Below are 21,643 nucleotides of genomic sequence, written 5' to 3'. Positions count from 1 at the left end.
CCCTGACCTTGAAAAAAAAAGAGTTACATTCACACAATTTTTTATTTTATGTGTAATTTTCCAGCACATTCATTTATTTCAGGAATGTCTTACTTGAACATCTCCACATCCGTTTACGTTTTCCCTGTAAACACATTTTGTTTTGTATCTTTGAAGGCACCATATATAATAAGACATGAACGAGTGTTCTTAAGTGAACATAAATGATCTACTCTACTACTGCCTTTCTAGCTAAGCTACAAACTGCACATATACGTGTACCTATGTAGTCGGGTGTTGAAGAACATTCATATATATATATCTGGAAACGTGCCTTCCAACAGTTTTATGGTATTTTACCTCGCAAAGGTCACTAAACCTACTAAGGATCTTGCAAAATAATTTGAATGTAGGCCTTGAGTGAATAAAATCCCATGGTGCTTCTAACCACAGCTTAAATGCCCCAAATTATGAACAGTTTTCCTGTGACAGGTTACTTGATCTAGTCAAAAAATGAAATGATACTCACAAAACTTGAGTAATATTGCGTAGAAATGAATGAAAAAAGATATTACTCTATTGGTTCAGAATCCCACGAATACCCTAATTATGTTAAGAAAATTGTTCTTTCACAAGAGGTTCCAAAGCCTAATTAAAATTCGAAATTTGATAGTTAATTTACATGTATAACAACTATTAGCAAACTTTTTGGCACAGAAGAGAGGCCCTCTGCTTTACATTCTATCAATTAAATTCCTTATCTGACCAATACAATAAACAAACATTTCTTACATGATGATGAATAATGATACTGTTTTAACTTACCCATTTTGAGTTGCAAGTGCATACAATTTTTTTTTTTTAATTTAACAAAAATAAAGGGAATAGAATATAACAGACTGATTGTGATTTAAATATATCTATGATATTTCATGAAATCAAACGTTAAAGTAAATGACTGGAAGAAGTTTGAAGCAAAACAGAAATAGAAAGAAATCTTAAAACTAAACTAGTTTATCTACGAATGTAAAACTATAAAGCTTGGTAGAATACAATAGCTAAGAACAAAGATTTGTATATTTTCCTTCATAAATTAATGACTTTTGGAATACTATGCTACAGATGCTTTTCTAAAAAGCCAATAATAACAAAATTGCACTGATTGTTTTTCTCTCCCTTTCTTATATACATCATTATATAATCCATCTCTTCTTTCTCAATTTTGAAGTCTTGATTAAAACAAGATTTTTTTCTAATCCAGTTTACAATACAGCATGCAAATGGCCCATTAATTGTATGTACAGGAGAAACATAATATACATGTTATAATGGCTATATACAGGGAAAAGATGCAGTATATTCAAGTGGAAAAAACAAGTATACAATTACATTTTCAAACATATATTCATACTATCATACATATCTTAAATGCTTTACTTCTTTTAAAAGCAAAATTACAATTTGTCGTTGAAGCTGGTGAATACAATATCATGTACAAATTCAGTGCAAGACGTCATTGAAGGCAATACTCATAACTGAGGTTATATAATAATATATATACAAGAGAATTTAAGATACAATGTACATTTTGTTTCGACGACATTGGTATATTAAGTAGATGGGCTGTTTACATCAATCTATCTTTAAAGATAATTACTGGTCAATAGACACAGAAAGAACTAAATCCTAAATGGCAAACGGATGAATGGAGTGCCATGGGCACCGATGTATGGGTTAAAGAAAGCAACTGAGAAGGTACAAAAAAGAGAATGAGAAAGAAGGAGACTGAATGTGATGTAGGACAAGCAATTTAGGAGAGAGATTGGAAGATGGGAAGAGGGGAATAGATAAAGACAGAAACAGAAAAATATAGCATAATGAGAAGAGAGAGAGAGAGAGATAAGGACATATAGAGATAAAGATATAAGACAGCTAGAGAGAGAGAGAGAGAGAGAGACAGCATGATGATATATAGAGAGGGAGAGGTCTAAGAAAGAGAAAATTAGTGAAGGAGACGGATGAGCAGTAGGGTAATTCTCGGCATTTGGTCCAACAATTGGAAAGTATGCAAACTCAAAATAAATTCTCTCATTGCTTTTTAGATAACAATTACATTTGGATTTATACTTATCATCACTTAATCATACAGTAGACAATAAAGTGTACCTCGGTTTTTTTTATGTACAAATTGAATGAGGAACATGGACAAAAATGTTTACGAGAAAAAAAATGAAGAAATACAGAAATGAAGTAACACACTTGTAAGGCCCGTAAGAAAATATATCACAACTCCATTTGGCAACAATCAGCATATACAAAAAACATTTACAGATTTTTGATACATCCATGAATTTTCTCATTTCATACTCATGCACACATATATTTTTGCAGGCACAAACTGATATTGCAGTACGCAAATGTGTCGCCCCGACGGCCACATTAGCACATACAGAACAAATTAGTTGTAAGACGAGCAACACACACACATAGTTACGTTTTCAAACAAGTCATGTACATATACATAAGAATAACCTGCACTTTATGTTTTGCATTAAACCTCGTCCACACACGATGCAGTGAAACGCCTTCTATACAGCAGCAAATTTGATAACAATTTTAACCCTTCTCCTCTGGGAATCAAGTTGTTCTTGTACTGAGCCAATGGGAATTACAGAATTTGGTAGTCAAAGGATTAATTGTAAATTAAAGGCAAGTGGGGTGGAAAAAAAGAAGAAGCTGAGAATATGAATGTGCCCTACATATACATGTACTGTACTGTCCTATATGTGTGTTATTAGACACAGTAACGGGAAGTCTACTGTTATGTCTAGGCCCTACATGTATGTAATTTGATTTCGCTGTGGCAAGTTTTAGGCGTTTCACCGGGTCTGGTGCGAACGAGGCTTTATGGTGATCAGTCCAGCAAAATGTCTGTCTAAATATGAGTTCAATGTTGAAAGAGGTAGACCTTTTTAACGTTTTGTCAGCGCCGAGCCAGAGAAGTGTTAACTCATAACAATTAAAAACACAGAGTTAATTAGCGCCCATCAGGCTCTCGACGGACAATTTATGTTGTACAAACAAAATCAATTGCCAATGTTTACAGCTTACATGCTTACAGGTTACATGTATATATGTCATGTTTCAAAAAACAATTTATGGTAATGCTTCAGTCACATAGTTTTGCATGCAAAGATTACAAATTGTAATTTGAAGTTACAAACCAAAATGTGAATAGACCAGAATTTGATTGATATAACCCTGTTATTAAATGAAACATCTTCCTTAGAACAACATACATCTGTATACGTGTGCTAACATATACAAGAATTGTGACCTCAGCATTTCAAAATGAAAACATGATTAGGCTATTAAAAGCAAAAAATAAACTCAAAATTTTCAAAATGGAAGAGCGAGCAAATGAACCGTTTTGACACAATGTATCTGAGTAGCTAGCACCAGAGCTTGACAACGAAAGTCAGTGGGCTCTAAACAAGAATATAGATGGAAATAATAACCTAATCACTTTCACTATCCATTGATAGCAAAGGTTGCAATTTTGAGACCATAATTAAATGTGAATACTAAGAAATATCTCAACTCCAAAGCTGGAATATTCTAATGACTTGATACAGGCAATAATTGTTTGTATCATTAAATCATAAAAATGCATTGCAATTATTATTTTTTTAATCCTGATATTTTTCTCCTCATAAATACAGATTTTGTGAATGAATTCAATACATGTGAAGTTGAAAAAAAGGATATCTATCATCAGTTATCCTGGATAACAAAATAATTGAATTCATTGTGAAATTGTTAAAACACAAGAATCTAAATGTATATTCAATGGCTTGTAAACTCCCACAATGTATTGTTCTGTTCAGTTCAGTTCACTTTTTAAAAAGGTGGAAAGCATTACGTTTTTTTTTTTTCCTGACCAGCTGATTAATTATCAATGAATCTCCGTACAGAGATGCAGATTCTAGAAAGAATGTTTACCTTTAAAAAAAAAAGTGAATTTGGATGCAGAAGCCAATTATGCACTGTTTGAACTTGCACTGACCATAAAACATCCAGGAAAATGCACTTTGTACAATGTGGATAAATATTTTCACTTTAAAATCAGTAGGATTAAAATAAAAGACGAGTAGGCTTGAATAAGTGCATACATATTGAATACATGTGCTTGATTATTAGTTGCTTCGGCAAGTTAAACTGCATGCTCTTTTCTCCAATAATTACACGACTCCTCCCAAAATCTAGTATTTACTATCATCGGCATGTTAAGCTCGCTGAAATCTTGTCCAAGGCCCTTGCTAACATGCACCTCTCATTCGGTTGCCAGCCTAACAACCAACCTACATGTACCAGTAGACGATGGCTTAGCTAGCGAAATGCACTAGCATGAAAAGATGCTTCCGGAATGCAAAATGCGTAGTTGGTGAGAATCATAAATTTGCCACACAGAGTTGGAACTACATTGTTAGGATATTGAGATGGTAGTCAACTTGATGAGGCTTAATGTTATTCAAACTTTCATTCACGTATGACAAAAAAGGACTTTTGATTATAAACAAACATCCACAACTATTGCGCAATTTGCATTCAGGATGCGTCTTATCGTTCCAATGCATTTCGCTATTATAAAACTACCTTAGGTTGCCTGATTAAAACTTTGGTTGTCCTTTACAGTGAACTGCACAGGATTCACATCAGAAAGCACCATAAGAGTGAGAATTTTAACTTGCTATTTGGGCAACGAAGGCTGGATTTTAGGCTGCCTCGCGTGAATTTATGTATTAAAAAAACGAATCCCATTCTAGCCAAAGTTTATACATGTGTGATGCTGCCTAAAGGCTTCATCTACGTACATGAAGACTAAAAATGCTCATATTTGCCTTCTGCATTTAGAGAGGTGCTGGTGCAAGTACTCTACATCTACCTGTGTATATTATGCTATATTTCCTTGCTCTGACTTCCGAACTCTTATGGACATGAAACATATAGGCATCTGAACCTCAGGTCACATGACATCCCTTGATCACATGATTCATGTAGTCACCTGACATTCCATGGTCACATGTGTCTTAGCACTACCCCTTATAACAACCAAGAAGTGCATATGTTTGAACACACCATGCATACCACCCTCACACGTCTCTTTGCCACTCGTACATCCTTCACAACCTGCCAGAGCATGTGCGCATCTCAAATAGTCCATGGCACTCCGACGATACCAGACGACCGGGCCACGCCCTGACTACGCCCTGGAAGGCGTCGTCATACTTTGGCGGTCATCTTGAGGTGCTCCAGGGCTGTCCGAAGCCTTCTGGTGTGCTTGGGATCGGTCACTCCGCATCGCCTCAAGTCCTCCTCCTCCATGTCCATCAGGATGTCCAGCTCGTCCCACCCGCCGCCGATGAAAGCGTCCACATACATGGGCATGCCCAGGTAGGTCAGCCAGTCGCAAACGGTAGAACCTCGCCCGGCGTAGATCACATGCTGGGCTTGGTGTGCCAGAGTGTCGCTTCGAAACTGAGAAGAGGAAATGGGAGATAAGGGAGTTTGGTAAAAGTGATTGTAATCATTCATATGAGATATTCAAGAGGTTACATCAATGAAAGAGCATTGAGGGGGAGAATGACTGGATATTTATGTATATCAAGGCCTGTTTGCATATCAATAGTCACAATTTTCACCCCAAAAAAAAGACATTTCCTAATCCAGAATATAAAGGGAAGTTAACTCCATGCATACTTAATTTCATGTTCCCAGTCTACAAACAAGACCTGTTTTCACGTTAATCCACAATTACGATCTTTGCAATATCTTTTTACAAATGCAAAATCTGAAGCAGATATCTTAAATACACGATACCAGTATGATACTAGTAGTATGGAATCCCAAATATGTACATTTAGAGCTGATCTTTTTCCCCCCATTTTTTCAGGGGGGGGGGGGGGCGGTACATGTAGGTCCACTTTGAAGTTGAGGAAAGAAATACATTTCTTACCCAGCATCGACCCTCTGCGATGAGAGATTTGACCCTCAGAGCTTCTAGACAGACGGCCACGTCAGGAACTCTCATCTGAACCTCTTCAGCATAGCGCTGGACCAGAGCGGCTGGGAAGCCACAGAAACCCATCTACATGGAGAGAGAGAGGGAGAGAGAAAGAAAGAGAAAAAAAGAGTCGAGCTACAATTAGACATTAATGAAAGTAGGTTCATATCAATAATGTGGATAGTGCTTGCCTTCTTCTTTGGTCATCGTGTAGCTGAGTCTAACTCTTGCAGAGTTACTTTTGATATTAGTAGTCCAACCATAAAGGACAATAAAAATGCGTACATTTTTACAGTAAATGTGTAGGGAAAGGAAAATCTTGGTGTGGTGAGAGAGGGTGTGGTGAGAGAGGGAGGGGGGGGGGGGGTTCTGAGCAACTAAAACTTTCCTTTATTTACACATGAATACCGGTAATACAAAATTTAATCCTCATAGTAAGGTATTTTACATGCTCAATTTGTTCTTCTTCAAATTGGGTGAGGGGTAAAGAACCTGGGTGGGTGAGGGGTAAAGATCATGCATGGGTGAGGGGTATAGATCATGGGTGGGTGAGGGGTAAAGATCATGCGTGGGTGAGGGGTATAGGTCATGGGTGGGTGAGGGGTAAAGATCATGGGTGGGTGAGGGGTCAAGATCATGGGAGGGTGGGTGAGGGGTAAAGATCATGGGTGGGTGGGTGAGGGGTAAAGATCATGGGTGGGTTAGTGAGGGGTAAAGATCATGGGTGGGTGGGTAAGGGGTAATATTCAGGGGTGGGTGAGGGGTAATATTCAGGGGTGGGTGAGGGGTTAAGATTATGAGTGGGTGAGGGATAATCATCATGGGAGGGTGAGGTGTAATCATCATGGGTGGGTGAGGGTTAAACATCATTGGTTGGGTGAGGGGTAATCATCATGGGTGGGTGAGGGGTAAGCATCATGGGTGGGTGAGGGGTAAACATCATTGGTTGGGTGAGGGGTAAGCATCATGGGTGGGTGAGGGGTAAACATCATTGGTTGGGTGAGGGGTTAGCATCATTGGTTGGGTGAGGGGTAAGCATCATTAGTTGGGTGAGGGGTAAACATCATGGGTGGATGAGGGGTAATCATCATGGGTGGATGAGGGATAATCATCATGGGTGGGTGAGGGGTAATCATCATGGGTGGGTGAGGGGTAAACATCATTGGTTGGGTGAGGGGTAAGCATCATGGGTGGGTGAGGGGTAAACATCATTGGTTGGGTGAGGGGTTAGCATCATTGGTTGGGTGAGGGGTAAACATCATTAGTTGGGTGAGGGGTAAACATCATGGGTGGATGAGGGGTAATCATCATGGGTGGATGAGGGTTAAACATTATGGGTGGCTGAGGGGTAAACATCATGGCTGAGGGAGGATAGAGATCATGGGCGGGTGAGGGGTAAACATCTTTGGGTGGGTGAGGGTTAAACATCATGGGTGGGTGAGGCCAGGGTAAACATTATTGCAGGGTAAACATTATGGCAGGCAAAATTAAGCCACTGAGCGAGATTCTAATCAAGGAGATTAAAGTATGATATGAAAAGGAATTAAGTTCTGAGAACGGGAAAGGAAGAGAAGATTAAAAATTCAGGAGCAGAAGAGGGAATTGGGTTGGAATGGTCTTAACGGCGTTAATCCAACAAATTTGGTTGAAATTACCGAGATAGGAAGAGACGGATTGGAGAATGTGTCACGATTTTAACACTTAACAGCATTACATAGGATTGTACAGAAAAGGATGCAATGCCTTCTGTGCCTAATTAGTTTGCATGAAAGACTATCAGAAGTGAATAACAAGAAATATTGAGGATTTTCATACTGCCAGTTCTTAATATAGACACTGTACAAAATAAACTATACTATAACAAACCATAACAATGAGAGTTGACACGAGATTTAGATTGATAAAAATCGCGATACTGTACATGTATAACCTATATCACTTGCTAAAAAAGCCGGAAGGGTATAATTTTGCACAAATTAACATTCAAGAGTTTAATTCATAGCTTTAGCCCATTTAATACCATTTTGTTTGGTGTCAATTTCATTTGGTGTAACATGAATTTTTCATAGACTGAACAGTAAGTTATATTTGGCTTGGAATTCAACAGCTTAACACCTTGTTTTATTGTTAACCCTTTTTGAGCTACACGCTAATTTCATTTAATTGCCCTCCTTCTTGAGTTATATGAAACTATCCCAACATTTTCGGATGAAGAAAAGCGAGTCTTTCCCTTTGAAAGTCATATGATGCTCATAACATTTTGAACTCTTGACATCATAGACCACTTACTATAATAATTTTAACCCTTTGAATGCAATTTGATTTGGTAAAGCACACATTTTCCACAGACCCCAACTCGATGAAAAGGGAATCGTGATCACAAACTTGGCTCCTTAAACGGTACCACTAATTAATCTTTGGGCCTTAATTAAACATGAAGGCTGATATGAAAATAAAGAGAATTTCTATGTCCATTCTGGTTTCTGTTTCTCAGAGCATTAAGAATATTCATAGGTCAAACCATTGCGGGTATAAATACGAGAATCATTCTTTTGAGCAAGGTTGATGACCAGGGCAGAATTTTTTTTAACATGATAGGTAAGAACTGAAAGTCTAAATATAATCGTGATGAACAAGATTAATCTAGGCCTTCAGTACACGAAACTGAAACCATCTTAACGAGGGGCAGAAATAGTTTGAATGGAAGGTTTAAAGAGATACAAGGAGAGAGTGGGTGAGAGAGAAAGAGAAAGAGAGAGAGATAGAGAGAGAAAGAGAGAGAGATAGAGAGAGAGAGAGAGAGAGAGAGAGCGAGAGCAAAGACAGGGGGACAGAGATGATAGAGGAAAGAGTGATAGAGACAGAGAGACAGGCAAAGAGTGTGAAAGAGAGAAAGAGACATACAGAGGGAGGAAATGAAAGCAAGCTGTAGAATAGCATCAATACTTCAACTAATGACTTATACCCCATTCACAGTGGCCTCAAACACCGCGACAGCAGCGGGACTGTCCCGCTGCTGTCGCGGTGTTGTCTTCAGTGTGAAGGCTCGGACCCGTTATAAACTATCGCGGGATAACACCGCCTAGCGATAACGCCGACACAAACTATCGCTAGGGACGCCTAGCTACAGCAGCGGGACAGTCCCGCTGCTGTCGCGGTGTTTACTCAGTGTGAAGGCTCTCCGCTATAACACCGCGACAAACACGTGTGATTTGTTTACTTACCTATCACTGACCTCTTTTCTACAGCAATGGGGAACATAAAGTGAAATAGAAATAAAGTAACCAGTGGATTCAAATTGATTTTATTATTATGTAGGTATTATAATTATCCAAATATAAATATTTCACACTTCAAAAAATTAAAATATTCTGACTGGAAGCAATAAAAATGCTAGTTTTTTAAAAAGTAATATGATCGAGGATACAAAAAGCAACTTGACATGTTTACCGCGCAATTTCAAGCAAGTATTTCCGGTCATATCGGGGTCACTCGCGGGTCATGAGCCATGCATACACGTGTTTGTTACGGAGGTAATAAAAATCACCCGCTGCAGCGTGAATGGGTACATGATATTTATCCCGCTGCTGCAGCGGGATAACTTTTCTACTGTGAATGCATTTGTAGCGGTGTTATGGCGGTGTCGCCGCTCCGCTACAACGCCGCTACAAATTTCAAAACCACTGTGAATGGGGTATTAGTGATAGAACAGAAAGTAAGCTACAAGATGCATTTACCTTGTCTGAGTAAGGTTCCTGTCTAATATCAATGCCATCAGCCATCAGCTTAGCATCTAACAGTTTCTCCAACGATTGGCTGTGCATGCCTAGCCCCGTATGCATCTTCTTCAGAGGCAAAGTAGGCGATCCGTGCATAGGGTCTCGCGAAACAGTGTCTTTCTTATTGTTCTGCCTCTTGTGGGGCGACACGCTGCGAGACTTGCGCCTCCGGCTGTTGAGTAGCAGGGCGGGGCAGGTGTCCGTTTGCCCTACGGCGCGGAGAAGCTGAGGGGAAGGCACGACCCCGTTGACCGTGTTGGACCATCCGTTGGAACAAGTGACAGTGCCGTCCACAGAGGCACTTCGCTTCCATTGGATGGATCCAGAATCCCCGACGGTGAGTTGATTCTGCTCGGTTCTAGGAGGATAGTTCATGAGGACGGGGCTACTGGCCCTCTGGGTGAGCTTGGAGTGTACTTGGTGCTTCGGCGAGCAGCGTTGCTGACGTGTCATATGCAGGCTACGATCGTCCATCCATGGGAACTCGTAATAGTTCTCAAGGATCTGCGGAGGTGTGGCGTGTGAGATTGCCGCGACCGTGACGGGAGTAGCGCCATTGTTGAACTGGCTGTGCCTCTGGAGAAGGTCAACCGCCTTGACATCTGTCCTGACTGGTTTAAGGGGCTTGTCCCGCGGTACCTCCCCGCCCCAGCTCCCCGAGTCTAGCCCAGAACACTGGTCGCACATCCTTAAGTAGTGTCCATCGACTCCTGGGATCAAGATCCCTGATATATTGTTGGAGTTATTGCAGTTTGACCCCGGAGCTAGGACTCCACTGACCTCCGTCGAAGGCCCCTCCTCCTCCTCTTCCGCACACAGACTTCCCAACCCTGATTCTCTCAGCATTTCAAGGCTGCTCATGCTGTTCTTGCAGTGCTTGCGGGCAGGGGAATGAGAGTTGTCTCCACACAATCCTGCATCTGTGCTTGCATAGAACCCGGAATCTCTAGCTGCTATCCTAAGCTTGTGTATACTGGTGCTCAGGTCGGCATCGTCTATCCTAGGGGAGGGGCTTTGGGTAGGGACAGGGGAATCTCCTAAAGCGCTGGTGGATATTGTCCTTACATCGACACCTGGGCAAAAAAAAATGAGACAACTCTGTCATATATAAAAGTATAGATAATATTCTAAATCAAATATGAATTCTAACCAGAGCACTAACAACTACATGTAATTGCAACCCTGACCCTATCCCTTACCTTATACCTCCAACAAAACAAGGTCCTGAACGATTATTGCTGAAGTGAAGGTCAGATCACCAAAATGTCCTGAGAGGATATTTGGACAATCCAATATCCACTCTCCATTGGACTGCTCCTTTTGAAACCTTTGCCACAGTTGGCAGTTTGACCCTGCCTATGCATACAAAGTTTCTAACGCACCTGGTTTGAATCTGAATCGTGTCATATTGTGATGATGTGAAAGTTCAGTCCTCATACATAAATTATCATATCTCAGCTATACAAATAGCTAATGCACACACCCACAAGTATTCACACCACTTACCTTTGATAGGTTCTAGTAAGAGTTTGGCCACGGTCAGTAGCTTGACCCTGTGCTCTAGGTTGGTGATCTCCAGACTATCCAGGTCACCTTCCGTCAGGTTCTTGAACCTCTCCAGCGACGCTAGATCGTGAGACTTGAAATCTGACAGGTATTTCTGAAAGTCAAGGACAATAATCATACCGGAATTATGAAAGGAGAAAGCAACATTCTTCTGCCTGACCTCCCTCTCTCTCCTCCCATTTACTCATTAGCAAACCAGTTCATTCACATCTTCAGTATTACATTTGTCTACTCTCTACAGATGCAGCACATAAGAAGCAACTGCCAGGTTGGTGCCCAAGGAGATTGTATACCCCTTTTCCTTGAAAGGGGTATACAATCCCCTTTTTAAGGACCCCTTTCAAAGACCCTTGTGCCCCTCCTCTTTTTCTCATTTCCGAATATAGCCTCTCCTACAGTGTAACCCCAAATATACTCACTTTACTCTGTCCTCCCAAGTTGTCCGACGACACTCTGTACGTACAGTATATCTTACAGAAGCATTAATCTCTTGGGGTTAGAAGGGAAAAGGATGTGCCCCTTCTGCATATAAGCCTCTTACCCCTCCCCTTTCCAACCTCTTACTTAAAAACTTTCTCATATATACTAATATCACATTCTATCCTTCTTAGTGCATGTAGCTCCTCCACACTTTGTAGAAGCAGTGCATGAGAAGCATGAACCCGGTTGAGACCCAGGGGGAACGTATGCCCCCTTCTAGGGCCTTGTCCTTATTCCCCCCACCTCCCTCCCCCTCCCCTACTCGACCTCTACTAGTACTACCCTTACAGTAAATGAACTCACATCACATTCTATCCTCCTCAGCAGCTCCTCCACACTCTGTAGATGCAGTACGTAAGAAGCATTGGCCTGGTTGTGACCCAGGGGGAAAGTATGCCCCCCTTCGAGGCCGGGCATCTCCTCTCTGCTCAGCTCTTCCACGAAGGTGAACTTGAACTTGCCACTTTTGTTCTGACAGACCCCTTCCCAGTATCCGCCTGAAGGCTTGCGGGTGATGTAGACCAATTCTCCTTTCTGAAATTTAAATTTAAAAATGATTTAATTGCAAAAATAACCATGGTGTCATTTTACATGTGATTATTAGCTTTGTTGTCTTTTAAATTCATAATCTAAAAAGATTTTCAATTTTTCAATTATAACTGATTAAAAAGTAATTGTTTATTTCTACATACATGTTTTTTCCTTTATTGGTGTAGAGATTTCGGTGGAAAGCACTTTATAAGTTCTGTTTTTATTATTATTATTATTACCTGTGCCTTGGAAGGGAAAATGGAATTAATCACGGCAACCCTTGGCTCTCTCCTTCCAGTATAACTAGTTTGTGATGTGTAGGTTTACTATTGATTGATTGATTTATTTATTTATTCATTTCATATAACAATTGTTTGCACAATAAAGAATATAGTTGACAAAGTAAGATCAAAATTATGGAATGAAACAGGAACCTACTGGAAAGCATAGCATGTTTTTCTAGGTTCCCAAGAATAAATATAATATGAACATTATTATCATAAATCATTTTACAGTGTCTTAATAATCACAGTAATAAAATAGATATAATATAATAACATATTTTCGCAAACCATTTTTAAAGTATCTAAATAATCCAAAAAAAATACAGAAAGAAAAGAATGACAAAACGAGACACAAAGTCCCCCCACCCCCTACTCTCTTTAAGAGACCAATGGGTTCTTAAAATCTCTAGGTAGTGCCTCTCCTCTCCTACCCACCGGGCATCCATTTAACATCCTATTTGCGGGACAAGCAGTGTCTGGGGTAACGATAGAATGTGAGAAGGGACCCTGCTTACCTTGAATGCCAGTGCTCCTGTGTCGTACGGGCTGGGAATGTAGTCCATCTTGGCCCGTGCCACAGAGCAGAAGAGTGTGGGCTTGAGTTGAACGTCGGGGCTGTGTGACTGTTGTCTTCTCGTAGATGGACCTGTTACAGACAGGAACAATGATACCATTAAAGAATAGGAATAGATGAGAACAGTATAAAGAATGAGAACGAGCATTTGAATCTCTAAATTGGCAACTTCAGAAGGAATACATCATCACTACTTTCACTCACAAACTGTTTTTTAAATTTTTTTTTTTTTTTTTTTTTTTTTTTGGGGGGGGGGTGTTTTTTGTGTATTTTGAAGTTTGCATTCACATAGGCTCATTAAATATAATTTGGTAGTGAGTGTGAAAGAATAAAAACAAATGGGTGTAATTGAAAGAAGAAATGATGTTGATTCATTTTATCGTTGGGTAAATTCTGTTCCGATATCAGCCCAGTTCAAGGGAAAAAATTAACAGATGAGTTCCGTGACTTTTACAGAAACTGTATCTCCCACAACACATCTAGCCTGCAAACACAGACTGTACTTGATACAAAATTCCATAAAGCCTGGAGCCCAACCTAATGTTGCAAGTCAAAGTCTATGGGTGTGTCAGGTTGCTGGAACATCTTCAATGCAATGTGATGCAGTTTATAGTCTTTTATTTCAGACCCTGAGTAATGTCTTGCAACTACACAAGGGTTTGTTCCTGCAAAATTTAATACAGCTTCAGGTCCAACCTACTGTTACAATTTGAGTCTTTTGCTGTGTTCAACTGACAAGAGCAGCTAGTGTAGGCCTAAAGTGCCTACGTGATGCATACTATAGTGCAGACCCTGTGTAAAGCTTTACGAGTGACAAGGATTTGTTCCGGCAAAATGACATAAAAGTCTTGAGTCAGACCCAACGTTGGAAGTTAAATCTCTTGCTGTGCCAAAATAGGCAGGAGCTGCAGAGCCTACATGATTGTAATGCAGCCTAGCCATTTAGTTCAGACCCTGCATTATGTTCTGAGAGTGACAAGGGTTTGTTCCTGCAAACTACTTGTGCCACCCACCTGATGACATATTTCTTGAAGGCACACCTAATATCAGGTCATCCTATTCTATCGTCGTCGGCTTCTCAAATTGGAGCACAGCACCTTCCTTTATACTTGACTTTTATTCCAATGTGGCACATTTCTTAGAGGCATTGTGAGGATTATGTTCATTCAGTTATATCAGTGTCTTTGTCTTCTCCTTTTTTTCTACTGTATGTATGTCTTTCTCTTTGTGTCTGTCAGTCTGTACTGCTGTTTCTCTTATCTTCCCCCCTCCCCCAAACCTCCTTCCCCTCCTCTCTCGTTTTCCTTCTTTCTTTCTCTCCAAGTCATTCTGCCTACATCTCTTTGTACCTTTGCTGTCTTGCTCTGTTTCTCCCCTCTCTTCCTTCCTTTCTGTTTATCTCTCTTCCATTTGTTTGTTCTTTCTACCTCTCTCTCTCTCCCTCTCTCCCTTCCCCCCTTCTTTCTCATGAACTCCAAACTTACCATCACTACTGCTGAAATCATCGCTGGTTGTAGAACTAACTGTACTCCTACCCAGGCTACTGCTTGGACTATCACTCCCTCTCTGAAAGAAAAACAGAAAATACTTAATTATAATCACGATTTCATCTCTAAATTCATAACTATTTACTGTATTATATAATCCTGGAGAACAATAAAATTAGCTGAGCGTAGAAATATAAAAGAAAAAGTAAAGCATCATTACATAAAACAAATGAAAAAACTTATTAGAGAACATTAGAGAATGAGTCCTGGGGGTGTTTCACAAAGATTCTAAGTCTAACTTAACTCTAAGTTGGACTTAAATATTATGGAGAGCCATTTGTAGCCTTATAATGAAAAAATTCAAAAGCAAAATTCAAGTATTTTAGACTTTTCATAAATTCTACATCAAAAACATGAAATCTCCCAAGATAATAGAAAATATGAATGATTTGAATCAACATTTTATGCCTTTTAAAATGACAAAATATTTTCAATGATGCTAACGGCTTTCCATAATTAGTCAAACTTAGAGATAAGTTCAACTTAGGATGTTTGTGAAATACCTCCTGGAATCTAAATACAATATAACTCTTAAAAATTATATTAATTTCTAGGCTTGAATAAAATACAATCTGTATTCAATCTGTATTTTGGCAAAGCCAATTGTGCTGACAAGGTTCATTGTCTCTAGATTCAGTAGGTCCCTTTTGAATTTGCAAGTCACTGAAACTATGCATGTATCACCAAAACAAACAAAAAATCTCATTAAAATTCACTATGGATCAAAAAAGAAAATGATAACAATATCTTCTGGATTCAATAAAGCTCAAAAGAGAATGATAATCATCTTAAAAGGAAAATAGTAATGAATGATAATAATCTAGTCCATTGTTTAGATTTAACCAAGATACTATCTTTCATAGCTTCTGGACAAATTCCAAGTATGATGTCTTGTCTTGTATGATGTCTTGTCTTGTATGATGTCTTGTCACTTGTGTTATAAAGTGGTTTCATGCTGTACAGAATACTATTTATGAAATTAGGTCACAAATTTGACTCATTTCATCATAATGTAAAACAGTGAATACAGATCTGTATCTGAAATTGATTTTCTGCTACTATGTAAAATGGCTCAAAAATATGGCAATGTTAGTCATTTAAAAACCATGAGCACCCATTAATAGCAGACCTCGGCGCTATAGAATATAAAATTAAATAAAACATCCATTCCTCATGCACATGCAATATATAACAATAAATCGCAAACAATCTCAATTAGTCAGATTATATGATATAACATTTTCAGAGTATCATTACATATTGTTAAACAAAATTGGTGAAAATCATATCATACATAAAAAATCTGGTTGAAAGTAGGCAAGAAAAGACAGATACTCTACATGTATAAAAACTCAGACTCTTTCATTAAAAAATAAACATACATGTAAGTCTAGTAAATGGCATTGCAGGAATATGGTGTTCCTGATGGAGACATGCAATGCTTCGGCAGGCTATTATATGAGGGGGGAAAAGACATTGCAGGTGTTAGTCTTTTAGAACATTGTCTGCTGAGAACCAGAAGGGCACTATACTCCTACACATAAAGTTAATGACCTCCTGGATCCCAACAGACAGAATAAAGTCAAATCATTAGTTAAAGATAAGGTTGAGTTCTGGTCATGCGATTGCATTGTGAAAGAAACAGTGTGGAGTCGGCAAAGGTCTAGATCTAGCATTTAATCATTGGTGTGTACCGCAAGGTTCTGGAATCATCAAAATGATAATAAATCTGGCCCAGTCTTGGTAAAGTTACAAGCACTGTACACAAAAAGATGTATATGGGACTACACAAACATGTGGCATAAAAATCTCTCCCAATTTCTATACCGTTACATGCCATATTTAGAATAATAAGGCATTTGAAGAGCCATGCTTTTCAGGGAATATTTTTAATCTCGTGTTCTTCCACACTTGCATAATAACAATGATAACGCTCACAAATTATTTGTCACCTCTTCCCACAACTCAACCTTCTCTTTAAGAACAATCTGAAAATGTTAAGTAATTAAAAAATGAATACTAAGAACATGCTGTTCGTAATGATGTTAATCTGTATCCCATGCTGGCAAGCATCCATGCAAGTTAGGTCCTGCTTGCTCTTGCTCTCACCTCATACCCAGACAGGGACCCATCAGGGGACGTCATGGGGGACGAGGGGTTGGACCAGGGACTACTAGCCCCCCTGGAGGAGTAGGCCACCACGGGGGAGCGGGTGAACTTGCGGAGGAGGCGGGGGCTGCGACTGCTGATCATGACCTTGAGCGACTTCTTGGGGGTCTGGCGTCGTTTGAGGAAAGAGAAATCCAGAGACATGTTGGCCATGTTGGTGGTAGTGATTTCAACTTGGTTTTGCCTATCTGGGGAGGTTGTGGTGGGTGTGGTTGTGGTAGAGTTGGCTGCAACAGCAGACTGTACACAAATAACAGGTGTTTTTTATATTTATTTGTCAATGTGTTGTTGATGGCATGGATGAATGCTAAATGTAAAGTGTGACAGAAGATGGACGTGTGTAACTAAGGTTTAAAAGCTGCAGATGTACTAGTGATCAAGAACACACATGCATCATATCATGGGTTACAAGATGGACATGTTGCCAAGGATTCTGAATAAAGCAGCATAGTATAGGAGAGTATGTCATGTATCCATCATGATAAAAACAAATACCGGTCCAAGGGAATTCTGCCTCAAAAAACCACATCCACAAGAGTCCTTGATTCCGTTGTACTGATACAATCAAACACTACGCAGAATTCAAATGGATTTAACTTTTTGCTTTAAATCTCAGAAAATGATGGTACGATCGTGACAATCCACAGTAGACATAACATTTCTGATTACGGAATCCATTTTGTTGAAATTTTTCCTCCCGCAGCAACACTCGCAGGTAGCATAAAACAAATTTAATGTTTGAAGATTTTTTACAGTTTTTGATGTGGCATGATCCATTAAAAAGAAAGAAGCCTTCAACGGATGTAATGAAACATGCGTCTCATGGAGTCAATGGTATCTGTGCAATGACGCAACGAGTAGTCAGGGTGCCAGGAAGTGGTTTTGTTTAGTTGCGGAATCATTTGGGTTAGAGAGGAAGAGGGGGAAGGGAAGACTTAAAGCAGCATCTTAAGAAACCAGGTTGGTAGAGTGTCACTCAACAAAGTTCTCAAGGAGATAATCTGATACAACCTTGGCTGAATGGGGATGAACCAACTACAATCTATGGCTTATACTGAAGTGAACTTTGATACTGCTTTGCAAAATGGAATGGTTCCTTGTAAGACAGCTCTGGTCCAAAGCACTGTTCTGGATGATTTCTCAAAGACATCAGTATCTAACCTTGTCACATTTCTTCAGTTCCTTAAACACATAATCAGTCACAAGCATGATGGAAATGGTCCAGGTGTATTCCACAAGGCTATTGAACTGGAAATACAGTCAGAGCTGTACATACAGCATGGTACCTTCTAGCGGCCAGCAGAACTGTCAAATCTCTCAAACCTTCTGCACTCTGTGATTCCTTTCGGTTCTAGAAATAAGTGCATGCGATGAGTAATGGAATTTTCCATGAATTGCGACCGAAACAAGAGAGGAACTGCAAAATATAGCCCAAATGTTGGACCACGTCAGCAACAAGTTCATGTTATTATCTGGTACAAACATATGGATTGCATTTCTCTCGGAACCCTTCTTTAGAAATATAACACAGCCATCCGCTAGTTCATCTATGTCCTCTGTGGCTGGAAACGACAGAGACACTATGAAAAGATCCCTGTTCCCCTCTTCCCTTTGTACATCACTGAATTGGCAACAATCCCTGGGGCAGAGGCATGCAAGTGCTCTAAAAATTGTGACATCATTGTCGCCTGCCAAGAATAATGAGGATTTAGCCTCACAAAACTGCCAAACATCTGTCTCCGAGTACCCAAAAAATCCTTGGAGATTTTGCCCAACCTATGGTAGGTTCGTAAGTCGATATCACCTTATCTCGTGGCGGCATCTGCGATCAGTGTCGCCAGCACTTTCTTGTTTCATACTTTCAAGAAAATTGTTGGACATGAATGCCCTATCAGGTTATCTTAAAGTAACAGACCCTTACTGCCCCCTTCCCCCCTTTCCTGAGTGAGCTCAATACTTACACTGACCGCTGCAGGAAGGAAAGTTAGATAACGCTCCTTCAACAAACAGTTCCCATCTTATCATGATTCACATTAATACATATAGTTCAGCTAACATACATATAATCCTTTTAAAGAACTTTTAGTCCAGGAAGACTATATCTCCAACTTGGAACAATTTTACTGCGAGGGTCCCCAAAACCGTAATTATATTGACCTAGAGAAGATCCACCCTTTAAAAAATATTACATCATCCACGGTCCCTCTAAATAATAGCATTTAGTTGCTTTATTTCTTATCCTGTCAAAATTTGTTCTCATGAGTTCGCTTGAAAGTTACAGGGAAATAAAACATTCTGATAAAAGTCAGTTTTTCTCTGCATACACAAGAAAATAACTTCCCAATAACAAAGGGATATTTTACCTATCAATTAGTACATATACAGAATTACAAAACAAGATAGACAAAAATCTTTACTAAAAACTTTAATTTCATTTAAAATAAACCCCATTAAATTCTTTAGAACTTGTGAAAACTATTCAAGAGCTACACATTGACAGCTGAGTGATCCCTTGCATTAAAATAATTGATAAGGGCTTAGGGTTTTTAGGAAACTTAAGAAATGAATAGATTACGCTCAACAAAAAACTTCCAGGTGACCCAATCGAATGACAAACTATTTCTTTTTGCCTCTTAATTTGGCGACAAACATTTGTCAAACACCAATTAACCAATTTTCCCAGAGAGGAAGTTCACGGTTCGATGGTAGTACCATTTCTATTTTTAGAAAGCCCCCTCTGTTGACAGCTAGGGTATTCCCTACCCATGACCTTTGCCCTAATATGGAAACAAAAAAGGAGGGTACAAGCTTTTGTACCAGAGCATGTATGCTTAATTTAAAGGATCTAGTCTGGTAAGACTGGTAAGACTAGATAGGTAATGTGTAACTGTAAGAAAGGTAATCCAATAGACCTGGGCCTATATTTATAAAACCTTTAAACTAAGCTAGTTGTCAACTTATACATAGTTAGTTGACAACTAGGCTTAGTAAGCTTTCATGAATATGGACCCTGTTTACTAATTAATGTAGTTCAATTCATGTTTTTCTCCCTAACCTCTTGTTACCAGCAATATCATATACCTGCTATGAGTAAGGCCATCCCTGTGGATGGGATCCACTATGCGTACTGTGGTTGCTGCTATGTTGGGCAAGCTTTTTAAATGTCAAGAGCAAATTTTGTTCAAAAGCTATGTACACAATAACAGGTCGATTGCCCCCTAAGTGGGGATCCATTGCTAATACTAATTGAATCCACCTTAGCCTAAGCCTATCCCACCGCTGGCACCAATTTATGATGCAGATATTTTATGTGAGATTGAAAGGAGCCATCAGAAACATCAACAGCAATAAAGTAAGCCCACCCTAAACATGACGGAAACCCAATCACAGCCTTAGCCCTAACACTATGACTTAAATGAAATAAATCCAGGAATAAATGTCATTGGAGCAAATGTTGGATCATGACAAAGGCTTCGCAACAAAACACTTATACGCAAGTAAATGTTGTTACGGATAAACTGAATTTTCAAATATGTGTGGTAATGTTGATGTGAATGAAGTATAAATGAAAGTGGGAATAATACTATTACAAATGACACAATTTTCTATGTTTTGAATATGGATTAATAAAAGAATCGATATATCTGCATTGTGATGTGAATGAAATATAAATGAAAGTGGGAATAGTACTATTACAAATGATACATATGTGCAGCAAGAAAACAAAAGAAAGCTAAATAAAACTTCACAAGACACAATTACGCTATGGAATAAATAGATATAAAGAGGTTATAACTGTAGTGTGATGTAAAATAAAAGATGGCTGCAGTGATGACAGTAATATATATATATATATATATATATATATATATAAAAAAAAACATGCTAGAAGGTCATTAACTTCATAAAAATGATTTGAGTTAATGAACTTCTGTCTCTCAACACATAACATGTAACGTCTTTTATAATTTATAGTACGACAACAATCCAATCTAGATATGCTACTTTTTTCTGGGGAAATATCGAGCTTAAGGAATATCAAATTTAAATTATAAACAAAAAGTTTATAGGAGCAAATCTTAAAGCGAAACATATAGGAAACAGACTATACAGTATATAATATAATTTGTGAAGTTGATTATATGGTACATAAAGTGATGATTAAACAATGAAATGGAATAGCTTTAAAAACATTAATTTAATTACCTGATGCAGATAAGGAGGCATCTGTGATTCCTCAGGTACTCTTGTTAATGTTGCTTGAGTCTACATATTGAGAGAAAGACATAACAAAATCAATACAAAAATTGAAACCTGAATAAACATTGGTAAAAGACATAACTTAACAAATGTGTGATACATATAGGCTATGTGATATTAATACTTTTTTTTACAGATCGAAGAGTGCCTTACAACCTTTTAAAAAATTCTGGTTTTAAAGCATTTCCTGCAAAGTATCAATATAATGTTCAAAAGTGCTGGCTAGCTTATTCGATTTGTGTACACACGTTGCAAGATTTGTCAAGAAAAGATGATCATGAAAGAGTGAGAGACAGAGTACATGAAATATGGGGTGGGTTGTGGATGAGTATGGCAGAGTGGAGGAGTACATAGGGGGAGAGACGGACTTCAAGATAGCGAGGAGACAGAGATGGAGAGATGACTGCAAT

The 21,643-nt window shown here is 38.9% G+C and overlaps 1 protein-coding gene across 6 annotated transcripts in view; it reads right to left on the bottom strand.

The window, feature by feature from the left end:
- Positions 1-37: 37 nt before the first annotated feature.
- The window catches only part of LOC100893663 (SAM and SH3 domain-containing protein 1), a 74,149-nt gene continuing 52,543 nt past the window's right edge, over positions 38-21,643 (bottom strand). For 4 of the 6 annotated variants that reach the window (XM_030995480.1, XM_030995479.1, XM_030995481.1 and 1 more), the window contains 9 exons: positions 21,180-21,239; positions 16,914-17,081; positions 14,742-14,823; positions 13,199-13,329; positions 12,172-12,402; positions 11,329-11,482; positions 9,781-10,895; positions 5,996-6,127; positions 38-5,517 (listed from right to left, as the gene is read on the bottom strand). In XM_030995480.1, the coding sequence (XP_030851340.1) occupies positions 5,263-5,517; positions 5,996-6,127; positions 9,781-10,895; positions 11,329-11,482; positions 12,172-12,402; positions 13,199-13,329; positions 14,742-14,823; positions 16,914-17,081; positions 21,180-21,239 (2,328 nt within the window). In that variant the 3' untranslated portion in view covers positions 38-5,262. The remainder of the gene's footprint in view (positions 5,518-5,995; positions 6,128-9,780; positions 10,896-11,328; positions 11,483-12,171; positions 12,403-13,198; positions 13,330-14,741; positions 14,824-16,913; positions 17,082-21,179; positions 21,240-21,643) is intronic. The other 2 variants (XM_030995482.1, XM_030995483.1) reach the window with 1 other exon arrangement.

The sequence above is a fragment of the Strongylocentrotus purpuratus genome, unplaced genomic scaffold (genome assembly GCF_000002235.5).
Source record: "Strongylocentrotus purpuratus isolate Spur 01 unplaced genomic scaffold, Spur_5.0 spur5_scaffold_21, whole genome shotgun sequence".
NCBI classification, from domain to species: domain Eukaryota; kingdom Metazoa; phylum Echinodermata; class Echinoidea; order Camarodonta; family Strongylocentrotidae; genus Strongylocentrotus; species Strongylocentrotus purpuratus.
This window is presented reverse-complemented; position numbering and strand designations above follow the sequence as displayed.